Consider the following 27,957-nt stretch of genomic DNA (forward strand, 5'->3'; position numbering starts at 1 on the left):
AAAGAGAGACTTTCTCTAAAGATTTATGAAAATATCAATGTGTTGAGAAGTTCTTTCAAACTTTAAATTTGTTCTGCAGTTAGAAATTGTTTGTTAAAGGGAGAGGAACCAGAGTGGCACTGCTAGAAAAGCAGATGGCCACCACTCCTGCGCTTACTTTTGTCTAGTGCTGGCTTGATGATGTGGTATGTGAAAAGAACTGTCTTTTCTGCATCGATTTCGAGATAATCGCTACAAAAGCCAGTAGTGCTCACTGATGGACTATTCTGTTGGTTTTACTAATGAATAGTCTGTTTCCAGCAGGGAAGACCATACATTTTGAAGAAATGCTAGAAAATAACTGTGAATGTGAATAAATGAGAATTATCTCTATCTTTTTTCTAATGGGACTTTTTAGAAAAAGTAATTCTTTTTTTTTTTGTCTTTCAGCCATGGAAGAGTTAATAGTTGAGCTGCGCCTGTTTCTTGAACTTCTGGACCATGAATATCTAACTTCCACTGTCAGGGAGAAAAAGGCAGTAATAACTAACATTCTCCTGAGGATACAGTCATCAAAAGGTCAGTGTCAGGGGCGGGTTTTCTCACTTGCAGAATGCACAGAATAAGTCTGTGCTCAGTGAAATAGCTTTAAGGGCTAAAGACAAGCCCTAAATCGAAGCGAGACAGAAAGACAGGATGAAGCCAAAGTGTAACTTTCCTGAATGCTTTCCTTCATGTTCAGCAATAAAATACAGCAAAAGGCATACTGGAAGTATCTTGGACGCACATGGGTGAATCCAGACACAAAACTATGTGCTAGATAGATAGAATGTTTTCACTTCTGCTGATGTAGTGGTTACTTCATTTTATTTGTGGCAGCAATGCTATTTATGAGTTTTGATGGAAAAGTAATACTGCATCAGGGAGTGCTGGCCACAGCACCGTTTTGTGGATGCGTGGGTGCTGCATGCTGCATCTCTGTCAAAGGACCCAAATCCATCAAAAGCTTGATATTGAGGCGGACTCTGGTGCATGACTGATACAGGAGTGTCAAGCCAGAGCTAGGAGGAAACGTGCTGTCAGCACGTTTGGTTTTCATTTTGCAATTAGAGTTATATTCACTTTCCCCTTTTCTTCCTATTTAAAACCATTTTGATTGCACAATCGCTTTTGTCTCCATCAAGATTATGGAACTGAATGCAATATAAATGATTCATTGTGTACAGCAACCTTTCCACACAGCTTATATGAAGAATATTGCTCACTATTTTTCCTAACAGTACGCTTAATTTCCTTACAGCACCTTTCTTTATAAAGAGGCATCTGGGCTATAAGACCTCTGTCTCTCCTACATTTGACAGAAATACTGTCAGTATAAACCCTCACTGTTTAGATTTTTGAAAAATACCGGAGTGTGTTGACGAAAATGCCACATTGTGAGCAGCTGTATTTCTCATGATTTGTTTCTTCTCCTAAAGAAAAATATGCTAAAAAAAATATGGTCTTGTTTGATGCAGTGTTTCCCTCCTTCAGTAAAGAAGTAATTTTTGCCACAGGATTCAAGTCCAAGGAGATCAACTTGAAAATAATGATTGTCCTCCTTTCCATTTTGACATTCTTAAAGACCCGTCACTATTTTTACTTTACTACTGAGAGAAGGAGGCAGGTACCAATTTCACATATTGCGGAAGGAAGCTTCACGCTCCAAAAGCTGATCAAAATACACCAAACTCCCCAAAACCAAAATCTGTAGGCAAGAACCTGCAATTTGATACGTTTAGAAACAACTGTATTTTACAGGAGTTCAAAAGAACCTCAACAATGCTGATCTCACACTGCATGTTCTTCTTGTAATCTTTTCAACTAGATTTATTAAGAAAAACATTTGACTTCCTCAAGAAGTTGGATAACATTCTGTTGCCAACTATGCAAGCACAGGGAAGGGTTGTCATATCTTTTTCTTCTGGATTGTGGATGGTGTTTCAGGACACAAAAGCTACAGCTCTACTAGTAAATTAAACAGTGCTGGGTGTGTTTCTGGACCCAGGAACTCAATTATTTACACTGTTAAAATTATGGAGCAGTCCTTGGCATGGGTTTGGCCTGAGCTGACTCATCTCCTCCATCAGTTCCTAGGCATGATTTGGGAGTTAGCTCGGGCAAAGATCTGTTCCCAACAGACAGCTCAAAATCATCACCCTCCACCCTGGTTTTGAGGGGTGAGAGATTTTAACCATATGGATATGGATTTCTCCGTACCAGAGTACCTTCCCAGGCATGTTTAATTGATGACTATAGATGTGGCCAAGGATAAAAAGACTCAAGGACCATAGCTGTCTACCTTTAGCACCTACTGTTTAGGTTTTAAAGCCTATTACAGGATCTATAACAGGATCCATTACATCCTATTACAGGATCCATCCATTAACAAGATCCATACGAGATCCATATATTAAGCAGTGGAGCTTGGTTCAATGCAGTTGTGACTTGAACATTATACCCACTTCTAGTGCCTACATTCAAGAAGATAGAATTCAGAAATTTCAAAGAAAAGTCATGAAAGTGATTAAAGGATCCAGAAATAGGCCTTCAGATTATCCAAAATGAGGTATCATAATTAAACTCGATGTAGGAAAGGAATGACTGAGAATGAGCTTTTAGACTTACACAACAAAAAGCAGTGTGCAGTGGCAGAATGTTTGTTTCAAAGTGGAAATAAAGCACACCTGAAGCTATGAACTAATGGACGAGCTTTGTAAGGTCTGCATGCCAATGCTGGCATTTTATCAAGATAGAATATTTTGCTAAAAGATATGCTCTAGTTCAAACCAGAATTAACTCAAGGAAATCCCATAGTTCAGTTAAGCAAGAGATCACAGGACTATGCTTTATATGTCTATAAACTCTACTTTATGGAACTGCAGTTTAAATAGAACTTAAGCCAGCATGGCCTCTAAAAAAAGCATCCTGTTTCTCTCCCCAGGCTACTCATTCTCGCTCATCATGTATTGCATCTTCCTTTCTGCTAGCACAAGCATTATTTGGTTATTTTTGCTGGTTTAGTCCTAACCAGTGTCATTTCCCTGGTCTGGTTCAACCTGAGGCCACACACATGCTTACGCTGGCACAAAGGAGAGGTTGGTGCAGGGACAGGAACAAGGCAGGGAAGGAGAGTAGCTGCCTTTTTGGGAGCTCTGCCATCCCGTGCTGGCTTCAAGTGTGTGTGAAACTACCCGGGGAGTCATGTACTTTAATGGAGCTGACCCTGTTGCTTTTTTTATCAGTTGTAACATTCAGTACTCCCATCCCTTTGAAACTATTCATCTCTTCATTAAAATTAAAAGCAATAAAAGATGCATAAACCCACAGTACTCTGTAACTAAGCTGAACTGTCATTTGGAGTCTGTTTTTCAAAATGTTGTTTTACTCCACCCACATAGCTCCACGAGAGTTCTTGGGTCGCTGGCACAGTTTAAGAGTCTTGAGGACTATGCTGAGTTCAGACTCTTTATACGCATTTGCAAGAATCAACTCTCTGAATCCAAAGGACATTTCAATTGCTGGAGCAAAGCATTTAAGATCAATGGGGAACAGTAATGAAGGATCTGTGCAGCTGGGAACTGGCTGGGTTCTTTGTAACATCTGGAAATGAACAATTATGTTTTTCTTTGTAAAGGTGTGGAAATTATTATAATGGGCTGGTTGGCTTTTAGTTTTGTTTTGGCTTTTAGCAGTTTAAGCTCAGTAAGTTCTTACTTGGGGAATTCTTTAGAAACCTTTTGCCTTGTTTTGTTCCGTCTCCCAAATGAAAGCCGTTTTCTTCATTTAATATCTATCAACCAGAGAGAACTGGGCCAGGCAGATGTGTTCTTCAGGTCATAGCTGCCTGGCCTTGACCTGCCCCACGTCCAAACCAGTGGTTACTCTGAATAGCTGGCAAAAGTATAAACTTCATTTTTCTTTCTGAGCCTTGGCATGCCCAATGGATCATAGGTCTGAACAAAACACTTGGCATTTCCTTCTGAAACTCAGACTTTCTTCTAAAAAACAAAGACACAAACAGTTTATTTTGGAGTAAGAACTGTTGGCGGATTTAGTCATTTAATATGACTGTCAACATTGCCTGTTTTCCTTAAATGGACCTGATGCCGTAAACCTATAATGCTGACTTTGCTGTGTAATTGGGTAGAAGAAAAATGTTAGAGCAGGTTCTTGCTAAAACACACATAGTTTAAAACTGGGGAAAAACTAGTTTTGCAGAGTCAATAGAATTCACTTGGAATACTTTTTTTTGCAGTAAAAAGCCCTTCATATTTGACTTCTGGTTGTTATGGAAAGCATGGGAGACTTTGATATGGATAGCAGTCATAATATGGATTCATCCTACATAAAGAGGAACAAGTGAAAGTTATACTAAAAAAAAAAATTTTGAATGTTTCCCAAGACTAATCCCCCCCTTGATTTGTAGGAAGAAAGAAGAATCTGTGCCTCTTAGAGCCAGTTTATTTTATCAGTGTTGTTTTTCAATCCATGACTTCACAGCCAGTGGGGCTGGGTTATTATGACAAGAAACATTTCATCATTGATTACACTTTTAAGAATTATATGATCTTGACCAAAAGACATCCATTTGACTATGTAAATATATAATTTAAAAACTAAACTGAACACAAGGAGCTAAATTCAGTCTAGGGGTATAAGCAGTGTGCAATCCATTGACTGAATTTTTGCCAGAACATTGAGATGCACCCTAATCTCCCTTTTGAGATTTAGAAAAATAAACGATGTCATGTTCCTATGAAGTGAGTTCAACTGGGATTTAAATTACTGTGCCAAAAACTCAGAACAAGTGGGCCACTTCTCTTTTCCCCTGGGAAGGAAATGCAATAGTGATACAAAGGACCCTCAAAGCAGCTTTTACATTCGGTTCCTTTTCCCTTTTCAAACTCACCTGGAAAACTATAGGATTATTTTTAAAAAAATGAGAGGAAGAAGGAAATAGTGGGAAAACATGCTCATTGTGCAGTTCTGTTAATGGTGAGTTGGTTAGGGCAATGTACCCCCCAGCAGCAGCGTGCTCCAGGTTGGGGTGTCGTAGCATCCTGCATCTCCCAGGACTTGTGCAGACTCGCACCGCGGCTCCATGATCAGAGATGGTGGTGGCAGCAGGGACCCCAGGGTACACGGGCGCTGTGGGCTTGGCTGAATAGCTGTCACCACTGCTGCAGGGGAGGGAGAGAGGCAGGGTCTCTTCTGCCCTCTTCCCCACTCTTTTGGCATGAAAGGTGGTTTTGGACTCATTTCTTCATGATGGCCTTACCCATCCAAAATGTGCCATGGGAATAACTGTTGCTTGTCTCTGCTGGTAAAAGGCAGCCAGCTACATACTGCCCCCAGGCTGACCGTGTTCTATTCACTGTATGGTGCCATTGAGACATTCACATGTATGGTATCTACCCCCGTAAGTGGTTTTATCTGTATGGTAGACGCCTGGCAACATGTAGCTGTTTAATTCTTTCAGTTCCAGATGGATAGGCAGTTCAGAATGATTTCCTGTAAATTTTTTCTGTCTGGTATTTGTTGATCCAAATAGCATATATGTCATTATCATATAGAGTAAGTATGTGTTTGTTCTACTTGATTAAATTCCTAAATTCCCAGCATTCTTCCAGTCCTGCCTCAGTAACTGCGCTTGGGAGTTAGGTTGTGAGCAGCCTTGCGTGCCAGATTTCAGTGTGTGACAGTCAGATGTGGTGTCCACGTGTGGAAAAAATGTGCCATTTGTATCCACTGAAGTGTTAAGCGATGCGTGTTGCTCTTCCACAGGTTTTGAAATAAAAGAACATGTACAGAAGCAAGAAGTTGCCAACAGTTTGCCAGCACCTCCTCAAATGCCTCTGCCAGAAATACCTCAGCAGTGGCTGGTGAGTGTTAATTTAAATATATAAATATATATAAGAGAGAATATATTTGTGATAAGCACTAACGGAAATGGTTACAAGGGGAAGGAGCCTGCGGGTCCAGGGAAATGATTATTCCTCTCAACTCTGCTCTGGTTGAAGGAATTGAGTTCAACTTGCAGAAAAGAAGGCAAAAAAATCCCTATGGTGAAATAAGCCCGGGAACAGGTCACCTGCAAAGGCTGTGAAATTGCAATCTTTGGTGATTTTCAAAATTCAAGTGGCAAAAGCCTGAGCAACTTAATCTTAACTTCAAAGGTTGACCTGCCTTGTGTTGGAGGTTGGCCTGGCCAAGCCCACAGGTCCCAGCCAGTTTCTCATGATTTTAAGGATCATCTTTCCCTGGAGCAAGCCTTATGAGAAGACTCCCTTTTGATAGCTAAAAAAAGGAAGTACAGATTTTTAAAAAGGAGGAATAATACTTCCTTTTTTTATGAAGTCTTTAGTGCCCTTCTGTGCTCAGTCCCTGGATAGGAAATTCCCTGCAGAACAAGTAGAAGTGTAGGTTCTCGGAGATGTTTCTAGCAAAGATACTGATTGAGATCTGTAATTCAATTCCTCCAGTTGGGAGCAGCTGTCTTGTTACAGAATAAACTATAAACAAGTTTTAATGTGCCTCTGTTACTGACTTGAGAGTAGATTTGCAGAAAACATTTTCAAGATTTTTTTAGAGAAGCGTAAGCAAATCATGGTTTAGCCTGTTGAAAGGTGAACACAGTCTTAGCCCTAATCCTGATAAATTATCCATCTTTTTATTCATTTGTGGAAAATTTTGTGCATGGTGATAAGGGCAATCCGTGGAGACCCGCATTCATTGGCTGAAGCAGGAAATACAGATGCAGCTTACGGGGGCAAAACAACTGGGTGACTGATGTTCTGCTTCATTTTAGTGTGTTACTCTGTTATCACATTTATGCCCAGTTCTGAGATGTAGAAGCCAGTAGCATCTTATGAACCTAAGAACTAATTTATCAGATCAAACTCTTGGCCAGCCTTTCATAATAACCTTTATTTGATGGTGAATAATGCTATGTACTGCAGAACAAAGTAAAACAAACAAACAAACAAACACCTATTATGTATAATACCTTAATCATAGTGTCTCCCTAAGCACTGCCAGCTTTTGGTTTGTGACCTGACAAGGCTTTTTTTTTTTTTTTCCCCCAATTTTAATTCTACCTAATGCAATGAGATATGCTGAAATAGGAAGGGAATGTTTATGCTAGAAACATTCATATCCAGAGTTGGTATATATACTGTAGCAAAATTCAACTAAAAGGAATGCATAATAAAAATTATGCATAGATTTGAATGGATGCAAAAGTGATTTTATTAATATGCAGTGAAACCTGGAGAATCCATTTCATGGTTAACAGTGCCTGAAAATTATTATTTTTCTTTAATTCAAGATGCATATAGCATAAATTACAAGGGAAGGGGTTGATGAGAAGCAGGAAAATTATGCAAAATGCACATGCCTTTGAAATGCAGACTTCAGGTGCTAACTTCATAAACTGAAGCCAATTGAGATCCTCATTCTTTCATATTTATGTAGGTTCAGTTTAATAAACTGGCTCTTATGATTTAAGTTGTTTTTCTAAAGACAACTGACCTACTTTTCCTTTCTCCTATACTAATGTGTAACTTCCCTTAAAGTTGGTACAGCTGCAGCGAGTGAAATGGTGTGAAGTATGAATTAGGTCCAGGAGGTCAACACTGTTTTTTGCAGTAGTTCAGTTTGGATTTTGGAGTAACGAAAATATTTCTCTGAGATACAGTGGGAATTACCGTGGAAGTTGACACAGTTAGAGCTGGCTGGCCTGGAGCGCGGTCTTCCCATGTTGAGCCTGGCAAAGTGGAGTCTGAACGTGGCCCTCCCCTCTGACCTGCCAATAATGCTGCGGACGCTTTTATCTCAGTGAAGTCATGAAGCTGAGCTGGTTCTTCCATAGTGGCAGAAGCTGATTTTTGCCGGGTTTTCTGCAATTCTGTTGCTGCTGTCAGGCAGTGGTGGTTTTTGCCTCCCGTTCTGGTGTCGGTGCCACTTTGAGATCAGCCAGGAAATGTCCCAGGCCTCTCATTGTCCTGCATTATCCAAATACAAGTTATGAGTTGTGCTATTTTAAGACAGTAGCGCATCGTAATTTGTGAAAAAGATGGCAGACTGCTGCTGTCCTGCAAAAGACCAGGTGGAGTCAGAAGGGAAGGACAAAACCATCAGCTTTTTGACCTTTGAACACCGGGGCAAGCTCAAACTCCAGTCTGACTGTTTAAAGATTTCTCCTGAAGTCATGTTGAACTAATGGAATTGATCATTAGCTATTTTTTGGAAACCTTTCTCTATTAGTTGCCTCTTTGTTAGCCCCTCATTATTATTAGATATGATCAGAGACTGTCATACTAGCTTTCTTTTTATGCCAGGCTGGACATCAGTGACAGTGGCTAAGATCTAATTTTCCCTTCCATTAATGCTCCTGCATGGTGATTTTCAACCTACCCTGAATCAATGGACTCCTAAGGATTTGTAGCTGATGATGCCAATCTCTATAAAAACTGTACATAACTACATTGCTCAGTGACACAAATACTGAGCTACCTTTCCTAGCCACTTTCGATAGACCGTGCTTTCATAGTCGAGTGGCATAAATCCCCTGGGCCCACCAGAGGCTAGGAAGCTCTGCTCCAGGTTGCCCTTCTTCACATGGCAAGTTGGAAGTCATGTTGTATGGAACCTCTTTTTGTTAGCCATTCAGGACAGAAACTTTTTCCACTTGCTGAATAACATCTAGTGGTGGTCTCAGCCTCCAGTGGAAACACAATGTGCTGCTGGAACACAGGAATTTACTGGAAGTGGGAATCAATAACTTTAAATAAACTACGCACTGTTTTAAAATCTATGTTTTTAGCACATCAGTTATTGAGCGTGATGGAAATTAAAGTTTCATTTACACCACTGTGTCTTTTTATCGCACTCAAGGGATTCTGCATTCAAAAATGTTTAGTCTGAATTGATGTTTAAGCTTTTACTTATGTAAAGATGTGTGGGTGGGAAGGAATTCAATACTCCTTAAAGTAGTGCCAGGAGCCAGAATTATGTGTGGGCAGGTGCTATGCAAGGTTTCCTTTTTAAATCTGTAAATAGACCTGCATATTTGATCAGGCCAAATCTTGTATCAGTTTTGTTACTCATCACCCCATGAACAAACAGTACAAAATTAATTTTATTTAGAGATACGCTGTTAATAGTTTAAATGAAGTCTCCAGTTATTAAAACACATTAAAGCCCAGAGAGTTTTCCTGGACCCGGTGGGCTTTGGAAGAGGTCTTAAAATCAAGTGACAAAGTTGGACCTTGCATATACTTGAATTACTAAGGACACAATCTCTTAGTAATTCTCTTTTTCTGTATACATTCCCTTGCCTACATCTGGTCTAGCAGACTTTCTGTCAGGCTTAGAAAGCACAAATCCTCGCTTGCTTTAGCCTGTGCATACAGCTCCTTCAGATGGCCAGCAAAGTAAAAGCTGCAGATAAAGGACGTGAGCTTAAGGGCAACTCAGAATCCTCCCGCAGAACTGAAACACCACTTGCCTGCATGCGTTAATATGTGCTTGCTAGCATGAATGCAGTGCCAGCAGCTGGTGGAGCTTTGCCTGGGTCAGCAGCAGAGGAGGAGATCACCGTGTCTGAAAGAGAGTCATATTGGTTCACCCCTCTTGAATCTGCTTACTGCAAGGGCTTGTGTCTTTGAGCCTGCTTTCTCCATCTTTACATCAGCAGCTACTTTCATGATATTTCCCTGTGCTTGACAGGCAAGATGCAGTGCTAGGTGATGGGTTTGGAGGAATAACAGAGGCAATGCTCTGTGTGTACCTTGCAGTGCTGCTGGTGGTTTAACACCCAGGATCCCATCAATGCACTATCACCAAGTTACCTTGAAGTACATTTTCCACTGAGGCAATAGAATAAGATCCAGTGTGTCTTGCTGCTCAGATGCACCTGGGGATTACTGGTATAAATTATCCACAGCATGACAGTGACAGAATACATCTAGCCTCCAAGCATTTGGTTGTAATATTACATCTGACAGTTGGTGATTTCAGTGCACTGTGCAGTCCAACAAAATCAAATACAAACAGCACAGCTATTTTGCATGATTTTCACAGTAAAATTGAGTATACGCTTTATTTTTCTTGGAATACTGACAATTTAATAATTATTTAATGGCAACAAGTGTCCGGCAAGATGCCAGAACCCCTGTAGGTATAAATCAAAAGGATAGGTCATCTTCCTCCAACCCTTTCCTGCAATGTACACAGTCACTCTGTAGGAGTGTTTCATATAAATGGGTTTCCTATTGTGGAGAAGAAATTTGACAGCCTCCCTTTATCTGGCTGCCTGTCAGGTATACTCTCAGATATTTATTAAAAAATGCTGAAAGGAGACAGTGTCCTTGGAGAAGAAAAAAATCATCCTGAAATCAAAAGGATTTTTGAGATGATACATCACGAATTACATTAATCATTCTTTGAACAACAACGAAAACAGTGCCAGTCTTAAAACTTCTAAAACATGCAGTGAGACTAGTGCCATAACAAAATCAAGGGGCTCATGTGCCAGGTGGGTACCTATGAATCCTTATTTCATCTTGCTTTTTCTTCCAACACTGAAAAACAGTTGTTATTCTCTGTTCTTCTTAAAAGATAATCTTAAAATAGTATGAGCCTTGGAGTTTTTCTCCTTGCAGAAAATTTTTAAAAGCAACAAAAGTAAATTCAACAAAAATTCAATTGTTTCATTCAGAGCTGGCTAATAGCTTCAGTTCAAACCAATCCCAACAAGTTCTTCCGTAATGAAGGAACAACTAAAGGGGCCTTTTTGATTATTCAGTGCAGTCACTCTTACTGCAGGCAATTATAAAATTATAATAACCCTTTCAGAAACTTACCAAAATCTATTTACTAGCATTTAGGTTTCTTTAACCCACTATTTCAATTTGAAAAGCTGTTCCACCATCCCAGCGTTCATTGCCAGCCCTTGTGTTTAAGTAGCTTTTTTCCTCACCTTGGTACCTGTGCCTCAGATATCCTTTGAAATGACAATCATATTCCTCTCGGGCTTCATTTCACTCCATTGTGTATAAGAAAGGCTCTATCAGTTTCATTTTGAGCTATAGTTTAATTCTATTGAACTGTATCAGTATTTCTCCTATGCACCTGCTGTAGGTTCGTGTTCTAGTTTGATCATGAGTGACCAAAACAGCAGAGTCTTCTGGGCATGATGCGGTTGGTTGTTGAATACTTTTGATCATTATATATGATTGCATAAAGATTAAAGACAAAGAAGTGTTTGCAGCCCGTTTTTTGTTGGTCATGTCTTGCAGAACACTGTAGTTGCCATTCCCATTTCCCCTGGGGTGGGGTTGGTGCCTTATTGTTGATTATTTATTTCACATTTGCAAATGGTGTTACAGAAAAGTTTTAGTTAAAGTAATTTTCTTCTCAGTTCACTTGTATTATACACTTATAACAATGCACATCACTGTATTTCAAAGCTTTCTTCATTGCTAAGCTGCCAGAATGAGCTGCAAATTTGCATTTAAACTGGATGAGCTCAGGTCAGATTTAGAGTAGGATTTGAACTGCTTTACCAGATTCTTTCTATGATCATTGGGAAGCTGTATGCCCTCTTTTCTGTCTTTACTAGATGCTGATAGACTTTGACCTCCACAGACGAAAGCTATTAAATTACTAATACCACAGGTTTGATAGGATATTGTCCCACCATTTTTCATAACATGCTCCCTCAGGTTTTTGGTTTCTTGTTTCTGTGCTATTTGTGTCCATAAAACACCTTCCTTGTACTGATAGTTAGGAACCAGCCTATTTACTTTTCTAAACACACTCATTAATGTGCTGTGCACAAACACATGGGAAAGGAATTAGGCCAGTAAGTACTAAAGTCTTTTCTTGTTTTTGTTTGATGCAGTGCTCAGGGCCTTAGAAAATATTGTTCCGGTAGAAGTGGTGTTGCGCACACTTGTCTCACCGTACTGCCTTGTCTTGTCCCCACTGTCATGTCGTGTACCTGGATGAGCTTATTAACTCCTGGAATAGGAAGGTGATTTTGTCTTCGCTGGGGAATACGGACACTTCTTTGAGCACAGTTACAATAACCACCTCTGACTGAGGGCCCCATGCTGCTCAAAATTGAGATTCATCTTTCTCATGTAATATGCATGAAAGTGTTCCCCCGCGTTAATTAAAGCCCATGTCTCTTCTTGGTACACCCAAACCCTTTGCTTGATATGAGTCAACTCTATTGTTTTGTCTGAGTGATGCTTCCAACTGGCTGTGTAATAATCTTTGATTATAAAATCTGAATGATACAGAAATATTGTGGTTTTGTTTATGGCTCATTCTTTTTCACTTTTTAATTATTTCCTTAGATCTTCTGTTACTTCCATGGAGTCTGAAGCTTATTTCCACTCCTGTCTTCCATAGAGTTTGGGTGTAGCTCCTTCCAGCTATCTGTCCTTTCAGTGGTGCATTCTGTGCTCCAGCCTTTTCAATTTTATTTAATATCTCAAATGGTAATTAAATACAATGGCAAGAACTGAGACTTAAGCTTATGCCTGGGTTCTGCCGCAGGCTGATGTTGCCATCAGAGAGATGCAAGAACCAGCTGGGTTCTCTGCTCAGTCAATACACTGGGTTGGTTTCTTACTGTTTCCATTTGGTCCTCTTCATTGCCATCTTTACCTTCCTGTTGCTTAGGTAAAGGGGTTATCATGTTATCTAAGCGGAACTCAGATGTGCTGTATTTTGTGAAATGGTAACTCAGTTCCTGGTGAGGTTCCTGTGTAAATGCTCTCCAGACAATCTTCAGATCAAACTGTGGAGCCATAGTACGCCCTGATTCATTCTTTAAATGCAAGCAAGTCTGTTCAGATCCCTTTCCCATCATCAGGCTGTGCTTTCTGAGGCTGTGATCTGTTTGTAGTCACTATACTCTACATACTAAGCACTTTTCCAGAGATACCTTTAATTAGGCATTCAGCCCTGAGTCAGCAGACGTTCTTAGGCTGTCAGATGTACCTCCACTCCCTGGAGGACAGCGTGCAAAGCGTGTACCTTCTTTTGTTCTTAATCTTAAACCTGCTCAAGGCACTGTTCAGGATCACCCTAAGGAAAAGCTTCACTTGTGCTTATACTCATCCTCTGCCTAGTAGTCACTTCTGCTAGCGTTTCCTCCTTGCCCTCATCTGTTCAGCACTGCAGTAGGAGCTGGCGGGTTACCAGTTCAGCTCTTGGTAGAATTGCTGGGGGTTGCTGGGCCTCCCATCGTGTCTGACTCTGGCTGTTGATTTCTTGGGCAATTCCTTTTGTTTTTTTCCTGGTAGCACCAGTGTCCCAGAGGCGTGTGCTGTAATTGCTTGGGTACACTCCGCAGTGGTTGGGTGCGACTATACCAACAGCCTGTCATGCAGCCATGTTACGCACCTTGTGGCAGGACTGACAGGGTTACTCTGTTCCAAAAAGCTGAGTTTGGTGTCTGGCTGGATGGTTTGCTGTCTTTTCTCAGATGTGCTCAGAAGTGGAAAAGAGAAGTTGTTAGACTTCTTTCACATTATTTGGCTCCCAGTTTTGTAGGGTCCAGCTGACAAGCTGAGAAATTTATAACTTTGGAATACAGAGCTGAGGTCAAATGAAGAATTCTTCTCAGCTTCTGCTTGTCTATGTTCAGGCTAATATTTCACTCCTACACAGCTCAATATGGTCTTAACGTCCCATATAGTCAGCACTTTTGTCCTGAATAAATCCAATGTCCATGCAGGTCCTCAATAGCTGGCAATACATGGTGATTTCTTTTTAGTGCCTTAGCGATTTTGAGTTTATCTGAAGGCTTTCATACCAAGCGTGTCACAAGTACTGGTGCCCGATTCCCCGCCTTTACAGTGGTATGATGAAGCCTGGTTGAAATATACAGTCAGTAATTTTGCCAAGTATATTAGTACTCAGTTTGTTGATTCACCTTGCTTTCTGGACATCCATTTTTTTTCCATGTGGGGAGAGGGATCATAAATGTGTGAGCACTCTTCCCACTCCAGGCTGAGGATACGGTGAGGTTGTACAGAAGTCAGGTCTAAGCTTGCTCCAAAGCAAATGGCATGTGCATGTGTCAAGGTTTCTTCTTGACAGCCCACATTTGCCTGCTGGCTTCTGAATAGCTTTATTGTGCATCACCAATGTGTGACCACTTTTCCAGTCTCATGTTGCTGCTTTCAGGGGGTTATGTAGCAGCTGGCTCCACAGTCCGGCTGGATCCAAATTGGTGGTTGATCTAATAACACATGTGCGAGCATGGCCCTTGAATTGCTGGCAGCCTTTGCCTGCAGCACGAGTGTACTGACATTCTCTGCTAAAGTCACTGCTTTGCACTGGAAATCTCCACGTCCTAAATCATTGCATAAAGGGAGGTGTTTCTTTCTATTTCCTACATAGTGTAAGTCTTCATTGGGGTGTAAAGTGATTTTATATCCTCAGGCCCCTATACGATGACATTTATTTTCCTCTGTCTTTCATACTGCTTTCCACACTATACACTTCCATATTGCCAGCAGATATCAGCTAGACTATCTCTAAAAAAAAAAGTTACAGCCTATCTTCGTAGGTACCCTTGGACAAAGGGGGAAATAAAGTATTTTATCTCCTAGGACAAAGAAAGAAAGAGTTTATTTGTGGTCTGTGGAATACAGAGGGGCGGGGGGAGGGGAAGACCATAATATGCCATAAAATTAATATTTCCACTAAGTCTATTTCATAGAGTCCAGTAGAATAATGAGTTTTACTATCCAGGTAAATATTGCTTACTATTGGAGATACTTGTTTCTTTCTCTCAACAATCCCTCCTGTAAACTGGAGTTGGGCATCCCGTGCACAATCCAGTCTTTCAGAGATCTCAACTTTGTAGTGTAATTATCACCCCGTCTGCTTCTTCATTTCAAATGAAGCATCTCTCATTTGGTCTCAGACCCAGCACCTGACAAACACCTTTATCAGTATTGTTTCAGTATTACTGGTATTATTCTGGACAACAATATCTCGCTCATCTTTGTCCCTTTTCCTCCAATAAGATAAAACAATGGTATTTTTTCTTTCTAACTCAGTTCTTATTTCTGTGGTTGGGCAAGGTTATTTGTCTTGAAAGGCATCAGTCTCTAGTTTTCTTCCCTGTGGCCTGTCATAAAAAAAAAAAAAGGTAGGAATTCGTGCTAATGCCTTCTTTTCAGGTTGCCAGGTCTTTCCTCCTGATACCACTTAAACTACACGTTCTAGGGGGTTTTGAGATTTAATCCTTTTATAGAATACGTAAATAGTTTTGTGAGTTTTATGGCCTTTTTATTTTTCACGTAAAGTAATGAAAATCAAGAATTATTTTTCAGTTCATAATTCATAACTTCATCAAAATTCTTCCACTAAAAAATTGCCAAGTTGAAAGAATTAAACAATAAAACTAGCAAGAGTAAAAAAATTAAAGCACTGTAAATATTAGTAAGTAATAGCAGAATGCTCAGATGTACTTTTTACATTTCTTGATGTTCAAACTCTTATGTATTCCATAGCTCCCAAAAGATGTAGCCGTTTATGGTACAGATTCGAGTGAGGTATTTTTATTTTGTATTTAATCGGTTGGATTTTCTTTCAATATTAAAGCATCCTTGCTTTAATCAGAAAGTATTTAATGTTGGATGTTTCTGTTTCTCCTAATATATATTTTTTTAAAAATCTTTTTTATAATTGTCTTCAACTTTGTTATGGCAAGCACTGCAAAATGCGTTTCAGAAAGGAGGGCCTGGTTAAGTCAGCAATGGATTCCATCTGTGTTGACGTTGGCTGCACAGCCCAGCCCACCCCAGCTGTATGAAGTAACCGGTGCTCCAGCAGGGTCGAATTCAGACAAGCACCATTTGTGTTTCATTTCCTTTTTTCTTTCTTTCTGAATAACATTTTGTCTAAAAACAAGGATTCCCCCCCTCCCCCCCGATCTTTATTGGAACCTCTTATTTGTTTCTGGATAAAAGATAGCTTTGAAACCTGTGCTGTGTCAAGTCAAAATTGAAATGACTCTCAGGATGGGTATTTCCTGGGCGAATTAGGTTTAATAACGATAGGAATTTCATATATCGTATATACACCTGACAGGGAAAATAGTTTAAGGCTATACCAAGATATTAATATATCTGTCTTATGAAAGGGGTGGTATGAATCTACACTGCCCCAGGAACAAACCTTGACCCCGACTCACTTGAGCAAGGCTCTGCCCACCTGCGTGAAGGGAGAAAATACAGATTCTTTGGAGGCAGTTCCCCCTATTGTGTCTAGCAGTTCAGGCCACACAGAGCTGATGTGTGCAGGTGTGTAGGGCAAAATTCATAATGTGCTGTCAATTTTCCAATATTAACGAACATGTAACATTTTCTCATGTCCCTTACACCTGTTACGCAGCAGCAGCTAACCTGGGAAGACTAATTTATTTTGTGATTATTTGCAGATTTGCAATTTTTTTTCAGCAGAATGACAGGGAAACTATGCTGAAAGTTGTATTTTTTCATTATTTTGCTTCTTTGACAGATAATTTCTCTAGCAAAACTGGTCTGTGAGGAAAACTCATTTGGTTCACATTGTAGATAATAGTAATTGCCATCTCTTATCTGTAATTAAGTGTGACATATGAAGTTGGCTATATCAGTTGATATAGAAGTAATATTAGTGTAAATCTCAATCGGACCAAGAATTTCTGTGTTCAGTCACGAGTCGGTTCATTGTTTGTGAGGAAGTTTCTGATTTTACTCAGAGCACACAGGGAAGTCAGCGCTGGATGAGCTGAAGGGCAGGTTTATTCGCTAGCTCCTTGCCTTCCTGTGCATCGGGAATATGCAAGCACTTACCTGCAAGGTGGAATAACCTACTCGATATGAATTTAACTACAGAGCACACTAAGGGTGGGACTTGTCTTGCTGATGTTGTTAAGAATTACGTGTCCGGCGTAGGTGTGTAATTGGTAAAGAGATTTGGAGATGTCTAGCTCTGAAATCTGCAAAGATGAATCCAAGCCTGAAAATGCCCACAGAAGTAATTTCAGTACATTTAATAACACGTGTTATTAAAGCTCAGCTTCCTGAGGTAAGTAGCCCAGGTAACTTCGGGTCTATAGCAGAAGAGGAGTCTAGTCAATGTGGCTTCATTTATATTATGTGGAAGAAGGCTCTATGCCTCTACTAGACTGTTCAGCCCATTGAATTGCACTCCAGAAGTGTCTGTGTCTGACCATGAGCAAAGCTCACCCTGACTAGTTTCTTACTTTGGTATCTCTGTTCGTTCCCTGAGTTTAGACTGGATCAGTCCAATGCAGATATACACCATTATAGCTCTTTCATTACATGAAGAAAGAGAAAGATGTATTGAAAAAATGTGACTGCAGAGATGAGACTCTGCTTACAAGTTATATTTTTGTAATCATGCAATAAACCACTGGTGTTGGAAAAAGACTTCCGTATTTTCTCCAATATGAAAATATGGAACTAAAAACCTGTGGCAAATATGAATGAGTTCTATAAAATACAGTTGTTTTGGTACTTGTTAAGGAAATAGAACAGTAAGTCATATGGAAGAAGTCATAGAGTACTAAATTTACTTTGTTTACTATATCAACATACCAGCAGTCGGTCAGTTTTAAATTTAAAACAGGTTTATATTTAGAAAAGAAGCATTTTAGAATTTGACCTGGTATTTGGAATATTTATTTTATCATATAATAGTTTCTTGATGTTCCAAATTTTTCCTTAGTTGTAGCTCAGTTTTCACTATGTAGAAAGAGCGTTTTAAAAATTAATGTCTATATTAAGAATTGATTTGCCATTGAAAAACAAAATACATCATGAAAATATGATCTAAATTATCTGTCCTTTATTTCTGCCAGCCCAGGCTATTTAGCTTTTCTCAACTGTCCAACCAAACTGTTGTTCGCTGCTGTAATACGAATTATTTTAGATGTAAAATACTAATAAATAAGCCTTAACACTGTAAAGTGGTCTGTGCACAGAAATCTCTTTCCTACATAGACCCTTTAAGTTTCTGGTTCTTAAATAGAGAACTATATCTTTTCAACATTTTTACCACTTAATGCTGTTGTCGAAAGGGCTGCTTCTAATGTAGTTGTTACCTTGATTGTGCCATCCTTAACAGTGGCAAGTGAGATCATACTGTGTTTATATCCCCAAAGGACTCGGTTGGAGCACATGCAAGAAGGTTCTGCTTCCTTATCATCAGTGATAGGTGTTCATTTTTTCTTTCTTTTTTTTAGCCACCAGATAATGGGCCTCCACCATTACCAACATCTTCCCTTCCCGAAGGCTATTATGAAGAGGCAGTGCCACTTAGTCCTGGAAAGGCTCCCGAGTACATCACTTCCAGTGAGTAATATATATCTAGACCAGTTTCTGAGCGTAATTCTGTAATTCTGGTAACTCCAGTGTCCTTCAGCTTTTTTAGTATTTGACACCTACATCTCTATTGATGCTGTGGTGACGTGTCGTAAACATGGCTTTGACCATTTGGCGCTGGTTCTAGTTATCCTCACTGGCCATGCATTGGTTTGGTCTGCAGAACTGTTTTGGTGTGCACAAACCAGGCTCCTTTTAGAGGAAACTAAACCTGGAGCTCAAGTTACGTGCACATAAACATGTTTCAGCTGCTGTTGGAGACAGAAGCTCCAAATCAGCCACTGGTCTTTTGGACAGCTTTGAACCATGAAGGTGGTGGGGGCATTGGACCAGGAGTCCAGACTTAAGTATCATCCAGAGAAAACCCCTCTAAACTGGCGATACTGTAAATGTAGAGGTCTCAGAAACTGGTGCTGATCTGCAGATCTACTGGTATGCCTCTATTGCACTGAATTACTTGCTAAAGTATACAAATAAAAAGAAAAAAGGAATTATTGAAAAGACGTGATTTGCGGCATTTCTGATGACACGTTGTGGATAGGGATAAATCACTCATACTGGCTCCCACAAGCCATGTTTGATGCATATGACGGTATTTTTGTGACTGCTCGTTTAGTGCAAAAGGCAGAGGGCTGCCTCTTAACTGACCGCCAGAACGCCCTTCTGCAACACACAAATGCTCTTTCTCACGTCCAAATACTTATCCAAAGAACTAGGCACTTCAGTGAAGCTACGCTGCGAGCACACCGATGAACCGATGAAATGACTGCTGTGAGCATTTACACAGGGTCAGTCAACAGGCCATTATGTACCAAAAAATTGCCAAGATTTTCCTTTTTGCTGCTTTTTTATTGGCTGGGGTAATTTATTACTTGTGTATGGCTGATTTATTGCTAATCGTTATTTTCTGTGGCCCAAAGATTAAAGGCATATCTTCCCCCATTTTATAGCCATTTTTATTAGTTGAACCAGAACAAATGAACAAAATTATATCTCTGTTCTTGAAACACATGCATAAGAGTCACCTTAGAATATTAATTATTCACTTGTACACTGCACAAACTGAGGTTATCTTAATTTACTTAAGAAATTCAAGGTAAGAAAGAGTTTCATACACTGTAAAGCAAATGCAGGAACATACAGGCTTAGCAGAGCAGCAAAATCACTCCTCTCCTCATTTCCTCCCTTGAAATGCTGCAGGGTGGTCCTGCTACACCCTGTAGTCCGGTGAACTGCTGATTTGTGTTTTGTCATTAAACAAGAGCCATGCTCAGGCAGAAAAATATTAATAGAACAAGTATTAATAGAACTGCTAAAGGATCACCTAGGGAAAAAAAGACAAAATATGAAACTGATTTCTTATTGTACTTAACCATCCAAATCCATAAAAATTTTTAGGATATCAGCCTTAAAGGTTCATTAATAATTCCGTAATTTAAGTATATATATCCAGACATTTAAATCTCTGTTAGTGTAACTTATCATCTCACTTGCTGTGATTTTGCTGTATTTTCTTATGTCCTTATCATCTCTTTTAATTTGTGTTAAAAGTATTCCGCTCTTCATCGGTAATAAAGTTGCTTTCAAATTCAATATGCCATTACTAATATATCTCCACTCAAGCAAAACTTCCACTAAATCCAGTGTGTGTGGTAATTAAAATAAGCCACCAAAGCAGTGTATTAACCAAAGATGTAGCCTTAGCTGTTCGGACTGTTTGAGGTGGAGAAGACCATAACAAAGAAGTGCTAAAAGAAGTGCAAGAATAAACTGTTAAACAACTGTTGGGATAGATATCATTATCTTAAGTAAATATTCCTATGGAATATTTTTGTAATGTCATTAATAGCAAGGAGGCTTACATACCTGTGTCCTACCTATAAAGGCGAACAGCAGCAGAAGAAAATTGCAGAATATAGATCATGAAAATGAAATATCCGTAACTTCCCCAAGTCCCTGTAATCTGTTTGTAAATGAAACTTTGTAAATGAACACTTGAATGTAGATGAAAACAAGACTGAATATGCCTTGTCTGATAACTCTCTTTCTCTTTATTAAAACCTACTGGTCTGTACAATTTGCCTAAATTATTACAGATTAATCTTTGGAATACGCTATTGCAAATAATGTGAAAGTCCACTGTGATTTTCACCCCCTAAGAGTGGAAAATTTTGATGAAGGTAAGTGTGAAAAGCCAATGTCAAAAGAACCTAGAATAATCAGAAAATGCAGAAGATGCAAAAAAGGTAGATCAGCAGCACTGGAACGTGTTGTATCAGTGAATCTCAGTCTCTGAGACTTTAGTAGACTTAATAAAATAGCTTTATTTTGGAGAGACACTTTTGACTTTTTCTACACGTTTTGTATTTCTCGCCTTTCTCTCGCCCCCTTCCCCACTCCAAGACCCAAAGAGTGTGTTGACTTGAACATATACACAAGGATTTTTCAGATCTTACCTAAAGTTTACTGTAAAGCCTGTTTCATTACCTGTTGTGATGAGACAATAAGAGACGACAAGATTTAGTCACCAGTAGCCTTTCCACAACTTACCTTTACACAGTTTGCTTCCACAATTTGGCATTTTTTAATAAGTACTTTACTGCTTCCCAAATTCAGTTCACAGTGAATATTAGTTGGAAGTAATACTGCTTCAAAACCCTTTGCAATTATACGTACATGCTGGATTTCTCTGCATAACTTTCTATATAACTACTAAAGCTGTTAAGTATGGGTAGTAGTCTGCCTATGCTATTTATGTTAAAATAGTCACTTTACAATGTGAACAGAAGCTAGTTTGTGTCCAGAGCCTGGCAGCCTTGTTTTGGTCATGATAGAGCAGTTCGGAGAAACAAAGAATAGAAGCGGGATGTGGCAAAGTGCAGCAAAGGTTTCAGCCCGCATGATATGAGTACTCCAGGGTGGTCATCCTTCCTGGTGTGAGACACACAGCAAACTCTTCTTCTGGCCAAGAGTCCCACAACCCAAGGAGAAGAGAAACATGGGGAGTAGTTAATGAGCAGGATATGGCAACAGGTCCCCAGAGACCCCGTTAGACTGCGCGAAGATGGGAGTCCAGAAATGTCAGCCTCAGAAGCTCCTGTTGGCTTGCGTCCTCCTATAAACAGAGATTTGGATGAACCTGCAACTGCTGTGCCAGCAGAGCCCCTCTGCTGATGATACAACTTACTGCTAACATGAACTCTGCACTCAGACTGCTTGTGAGCCCCACAGGAAGTACCTGTAGCATATTTAACATGCAGAATTTCAATCTCTACTTTGAAGTCTCACTCAGCACTTCACAGTTAATTTAATTAATAATCTGAGGCTTTTACCACTTGCCCATATGGAGCTGCCCCAAACCAAATACTCCGTAGCAGAATGGACCTGAAGATGGCAATTAAATTAAATTAAATTAAAAAAAAAGTTTCAAGAGCTTGAAATTTTATTTTCATTTCACTTTGGAATGAAGAGAAACTATTTCGTACACTTCTGTGAAAACACAAATAGGATCAGAATATCTAGTCTTGATTCAGCGATGTGAGGTCTAGGTATATCCCATTCTGACTCTGCACATAGGGAGGAACTGATTTAGAATGAGCTTTCCAGCAATTCACTCTCTTGTCCTTTTCCCAGTTGTCCCAGGTCTCTTTCCTACATCCCAACTGTGTCCTAAATACCTAGCTAAAGCAAATGAGATATTTTTCTTCCACCTTCTGGCCTAAAAATATATCAAAGTCTGCTTGAAATGTTTGGATGAAATTTCAGCTATTGAAAATACTCCAATCAAGTCTCCTGCATGGGAGCATATGCCAGTGGATAACAGGCTTGCCTTCAGGTGTTATCATCTGAGGAGCTTTACTTATATGCCCACATAAACAAATAAGTAAGTATGGATGGTGGAAGAGAAGGTTCTGTCATAACGGCAAATTAGTTTTGTAGTTGAGGGGACTGCTAGAGCTGATTGCATTGTTGAAAATGAAAGGCCTGAACAAAGATTGTTTAATTAAAAAGGAATCTTGCCATTACATTGCCGAACTTAGAGCAGGATTAAACTGTTTGGGCTAACATAACAGGACTTTTTTTGCAGAATGCCTTTAACTCCAGCAGAATCCATAGCTCAAGCAACTGCATTGTCTATTCAACGTTAATTGTATCAGTGCAGGTTCTGTATTTGAGAATTGTATGAAATGCTATGATAGGTAGATAGTACCCCATAATTTACTCTTGTGACCTTTGTCATAATTCAGTGTTTGTTTCTTAATATGCTGTACTATATTGACATTTCTGTGCCTACATTTTGCATTATGCAATAGGGCAAGATGAAGATGTTTCTCTGTAGAGGAATTACAAAAGATGAAGGTATCTGCTAAGTAATATTTTGAAGAGAATAAAAAACTACCTAAAATTCTAACTATTTATTCCCAGCTCATTCTTTCAATTAAAATTCCCAAGGTATCAGTATGGGTCTTCTAGAAAATTTCATAATGGAACAGCATCTCTTACTCCATTAACTTAACGTATTGATATTACTAAGCACTGAAACAGTAATTTGTTCACGGCTGACTTTCAAAAGCCTTAACTTAAAATGAACCCTGTTGAGATTTTCAGTTATTTCAGTACGCTTCATTGCTAAGTGTTTTAACTTGACAGTTTTACGCTTTTCTTAAAGATTATGACTCAGATGCTATGAGCAGCTCTTACGAATCCTACGATGAAGAGGAGGAGGATGGAAAGGGGAAAAAAATGAGACATCAGTGGCCTTCCGAGGAGGCCTCTATGGATCTGGTGAAGGATGCCAAAATCTGTGCCTTCCTCCTTAGAAAGAAACGATTTGGGCAGTGGACCAAACTACTGTGTGTTATCAAAGAAAACAAACTACTGGTAATTTTTATTTTTATCTAGCTATATTTTCTTTGTACCTTTTAGATGATGCATTGATTTTTGCAGGAATCTGGTTTTTGGAATAGGTTCTGCAAACAGTGGCCAAGTCTACAGTAACTTTACGAAAAGAGTTTGGTCATGATTTACCCAAGAAACAGAGAAGCACTGAAATTATAAGTGTATCATTTAGCCACTTAGAACTTTGATTTTTATTGCACTTAAACCCAGGCAGTTCCCTGACACTGGAAAGAAAGTCTGGCCTATTAGCTTCTAACATATTTAATTTGGAAAAAAAATTGCTGAAACTGTAAATCCAATCTTTCATTCCCTGCGGACCAAAAATCTCCTAGGTAGCTTTGGGTATGAACTGTTGGATCAGACCGCTGGAGAGAAAAGTCCCTTGTTAGACTGAGAATTCACTTGGCAGCATATGCCGTGGTAATGTATACACTTTAAATGAAACCTTTGCCATCTGTTCTGCGGTCATTACAGATGCAGTATTCACATGATGCACAGCTGCATTATAGAAAGGAAAGAAACAAGTGGATGTATTTGTTCCTTAAGCATATCTGCTGTGTTTCTTTCTGATTGGAGGCACCGGTAAAAGATTCCGTAAGTTAGTAAATTATCTGCTCATAGATGTTTTGTGTTCTGAAGAGAGAGCCTGTTTGAGGGAAACACTCATTCCTGCGTCGTCGTAAGCGAACTAATGCTTACAGTAATAAATAAGTTGCGGTCTTGGGCACTCCCTGTCTTCCTGTCTGGTGCTTCCAGCAGTTGTAACTAATTATGTAACTAATAACGACTGCAATATCCCAAATGTTAAAAGCTGATTAACAGGTAGGTGATAGAACATTTTCTGTAGAACCTCATTATTCTACCCTCTTACAACATAGCTTAGATGCATTCACTTCCCAAGTGCATTTATGCTTGTGGCGGTACAGGAAATAACAGGATATGAAATAGAGGTACCTGGGTAAGAGGTTTCTGAAAATATAGGTGAAATTCATTTGCCAGTTTTCAATGGTTACTGAGGATTTAATTTTTCTATCCTCCTCTATTTAAGTGTCGAAAAGAATGTTGATTCCGATTCGGTTTGTATTATATTGTGATTTGGTTTGTATTATAATGCCATTATGCTTAGTCCACATTTTTATCACCATATACCAGGATCATGTCAAATTTCAGGACCATTTGATAACAGCTTGAAGAAAAGAAAGACAGAGGGGAAAAAACAGATTTTCTCTGAAGTCACACAATATTTCTTCTACAATTATGTTTGTTGTTCTGTATAGAAATATGTTATTTTTTCTATTTTCATTTCCTTTAGCCATATGTGTGGTCTGAAAAGCTTTTTTTTTTCCTTATAGGGATTGTCTTTCAGTAATTCTGTGACGGGGATTAAGAAAATAAAAATCACAATAGGAGTCTAACGATCAAGTTACACAAGATTGGTTTATTGTTTGAAGGAAGCCTTAGACATTTAACTTATGAGATATGCAAGTAAAACAAATATATGTTCTTAGGGATTAGTAATTGCTTGTGTTATAAATGCAGCTGTCATCATAAAACCAAAATATTTTAATTAGAACTAGACATTAGAAATAACTTCTAGTAGGGAATAATTTTTCACTTAAAGTCCTTTAATATATAAATACTTCAGTTTTAGTCATATATAATTATAAATAAAATGTTTAAATTAATATAAAGGGAATTATATGCTGTTTATTGCTTCTTAAAGTGACTGATGATGTATGTTTTCAAGACTTCATAGCTTGAAAACTTAACATTTTTTTAATGTTACAAACTGAAAATCTGTGACCAGGCTAGAGAAACTTTGAGTTAGTGGGCTTTGGAGAGGGAAGGAGGATTATGAGTGATTTGCAGAGGCTGGGTTAGAGTGGCTGTATTTGCTCAGCCTAAGTTGTAGTGTTTATAACATACTTTTAACAGCTACTGTCTTCCTGACAGTTGCATCATGACATGAATACTGCCGCAGACATGCAAAAGTTCATGTGCTTTTCTCTGTTCACATTTATACTCAACTATTCTATATATGCATATACTAATTAGTCTTCTTTATTATCAGATACCTTTTTAGCCTTTGTGCTTATTTGTATGAGTAAAAGCCCAGTTTACCTAAGTATATAAAATAACTGGACATTCATATCCACAATTAAACGTTCTGTAGTCTGGCACTCTATGACAGCTTGATGAACCGCAACTATACTGATGTGTTAGAAGACGGGACTAGGTCTATAGGTCAAGTGATGTAATGTGAAACCCTTGATCTTTAGATCACCAATTTAAACATAGAGCAGGTCATCAGTGATCAAGCATGAAATGGCTGATCATTGACAGCACTTACTACTGAGGGAAAAATCATTGGGTAAGTCATGTAGTTTTATCCAGGAGCTTACAGAGTAAACTAACATGGAGATTTAAGCGGTTTTGTGCAGTGACTGATTAAATTGAATTAGCTAAAAAAATTACCATCCTGCGACTTTGCCCCCTTTCCACAGTGTGACAATTTTTTCACTTATCTCAAGAAAAAGATCAGCTGAGTAGGGCATGGGCCAGAGCCTTTGTAGCTGCAGCGTGTGGGCACTGGCGTAGGTTTGCCTTCATACACCGGGCTGTTGCTGCAGGGCAGGGTAAGCATCTAGGCTTTAAAATTGTTAACTGTACAAGTTTATTCTGCTGCTACCTGTGAACAGATATCCTAAATCACCCTATTCCTACCTGATGAAGGTCAAGGTTGAGTTATAAGGATAACACAGAGAAGCTTAACGCTCTCCATATGTTGTACCTGTCCTGCAATAAAAGAAGTCTATTAATGTCGGTCTGGAAGTAATTTTGCTTTACAGAGGGGATGAGGAGGAGAAATGCAAAGTTGGCACTGGCTGAACTCTGTGGTATGTGATAAAGGGGTGCGCGGAAAATACTAAAAATTAAAAAATTGTATTTCTATGTAATAACAGCTTTCCCCAAGGTTCAGAAAGGTGATATCTAACTTTTGAACTTTCCTTACATTTATTTAGTGTTACAAAAGTTCCAAGGACCAGCAGCCCCAGATGGAGCTGCTCCTGAATGACTGCAGTATCACGTACATTCCCAAAGACAGCAAAAAGAAGAAGCATGAGCTGAAAATCTCACACCAAGGAGCGGATGCCCTGGTTCTGGCAGTACAGAGCAAAGAGCAGGCGGAACAGTGGCTAAAGGTAAGGGGGGATTTCTGACCAGGAGCTTTTCCACCCACAAAGTGCTTCCAGTTGCTGTTAAAAACTGAGATACAGACAGTAACATTCAGGCAAATCCAGACCACTTAAATCCCATCTAGTTTGGGACTGCAGAAATACAGACTTAATGTTCAGGCCTCAAAGCAACTCCTTGGGCATCCAGCAGCTCAGTATTACACAGCTGCTGCTGCTGCTGCTGCTGCTGCTGCGTATGGTTTTCACTGCTAATTGCACAATAATCTGGCACCGAGAGGAGAGGTGGCAAATTCCCTTCCATTTTCATCTCCAGCATGTTTTCCAGAAAGCTTTGGTGGTGAGGGCACACTAGTAGTGAGCTGAAGGTTCAAATTCCCTAAGGTGGAGGGGGCTGGTACCCAGCTTGCTTTATGGAGTGGTATATTTGCATAACCGCCATAGGCTACCCTGCAAAAATTGGGCATACCAACATCACAGTCACCTTTTTGAAAAGAAGGATCTCTGAGGAGATACCTGTTTGAATTGCTCTGGATGGAGAAAAATCCTTCAGCTTCCTGAAGTCAGTTCAAGTTTGCTAATCCTGGTTTAGAAGGATATCATCTGTTATGGTTTGTTCTGGGAATACAGACTTCTGAGAAATGGGATTTTGTCATCTTCCACTGCTTTCTGTTCAGTGTCTGCAAATGTGGAAAATCCCGATGCAAGGACTGCAGTTTTAGATCCTAACCAGATTACTAGTATTTATGTTGGACTATGCCAGTCTCAAATGTGGAGGTCAGTGAAGTAGTGTGGGAAACTATCACTGCAGTTTCAGTAGCTTGTTTTAAGACCTGGAAATCCAGCCTTCTAAATGCATGCAAAGGTCTGAATGCATAACACTCATCAGGCATTCTTCATGCTGTGCTATGATCTAACCTTATATGGTACTTATTTTTCTAAGAATAAATTGTATTTTTCCAAATACAATCGAATTAAACACATAGGAATTTCCTGATGGCAGATAGTTTTTCTGCAGAAGAGAGAGACATAAAATGCTGCTTAAGAGGTATGAGTTCTGCTGTGGGCTAATTTACTAAATGGAAAATTAATCTGTAATTTCTTATTTTGCAATATTTGAATATATATTTTGGGGGGTTGCAGTCTGTGTGTGTGTGTGTGTTTGGTTTTGACTGGGAGTTTGTATCTTAGCTTAGAAAATGCACTCTCTATTGGCTTTTTAATAGAAACTAATCACAGCCATGTATTTGTTAGGCTTCTTCTAACATCAGTATCTTGTTTCAAGTTATAAAATCTAGCACCATCCAAGTGTCCGACTAACTCACCTAGAGTTTCAAAAACACTGATTGGAATGAAAAGAAATTCGTAAGTCATATTCTTTTCCAAGGGAATTCCGCTGTAATTAGATCATAGGAACTGCA

The 27,957-nt window shown here is 39.3% G+C and overlaps 1 protein-coding gene across 2 annotated transcripts in view; it reads left to right on the forward strand.

The window, feature by feature from the left end:
* The first annotated feature begins 431 nt into the window (after positions 1-431).
* AFAP1 (actin filament associated protein 1) overlaps positions 432-27,957 on the forward strand; it is a 62,619-nt gene continuing 35,093 nt past the window's right edge. For both annotated transcript variants that reach the window (XM_009328832.1, XM_009328834.1), the window contains exons 1-5: positions 432-558; positions 5,806-5,903; positions 18,305-18,413; positions 23,113-23,324; positions 26,366-26,545. In XM_009328832.1, the coding sequence (XP_009327107.1) occupies positions 432-558; positions 5,806-5,903; positions 18,305-18,413; positions 23,113-23,324; positions 26,366-26,545 (726 nt within the window). The remainder of the gene's footprint in view (positions 559-5,805; positions 5,904-18,304; positions 18,414-23,112; positions 23,325-26,365; positions 26,546-27,957) is intronic.

The sequence above is a fragment of the Pygoscelis adeliae genome, unplaced genomic scaffold, assembly GCF_000699105.1.
Source record: "Pygoscelis adeliae isolate BGI_AS28 unplaced genomic scaffold, ASM69910v1 Scaffold66, whole genome shotgun sequence".
Taxonomy (NCBI): domain Eukaryota; kingdom Metazoa; phylum Chordata; class Aves; order Sphenisciformes; family Spheniscidae; genus Pygoscelis; species Pygoscelis adeliae.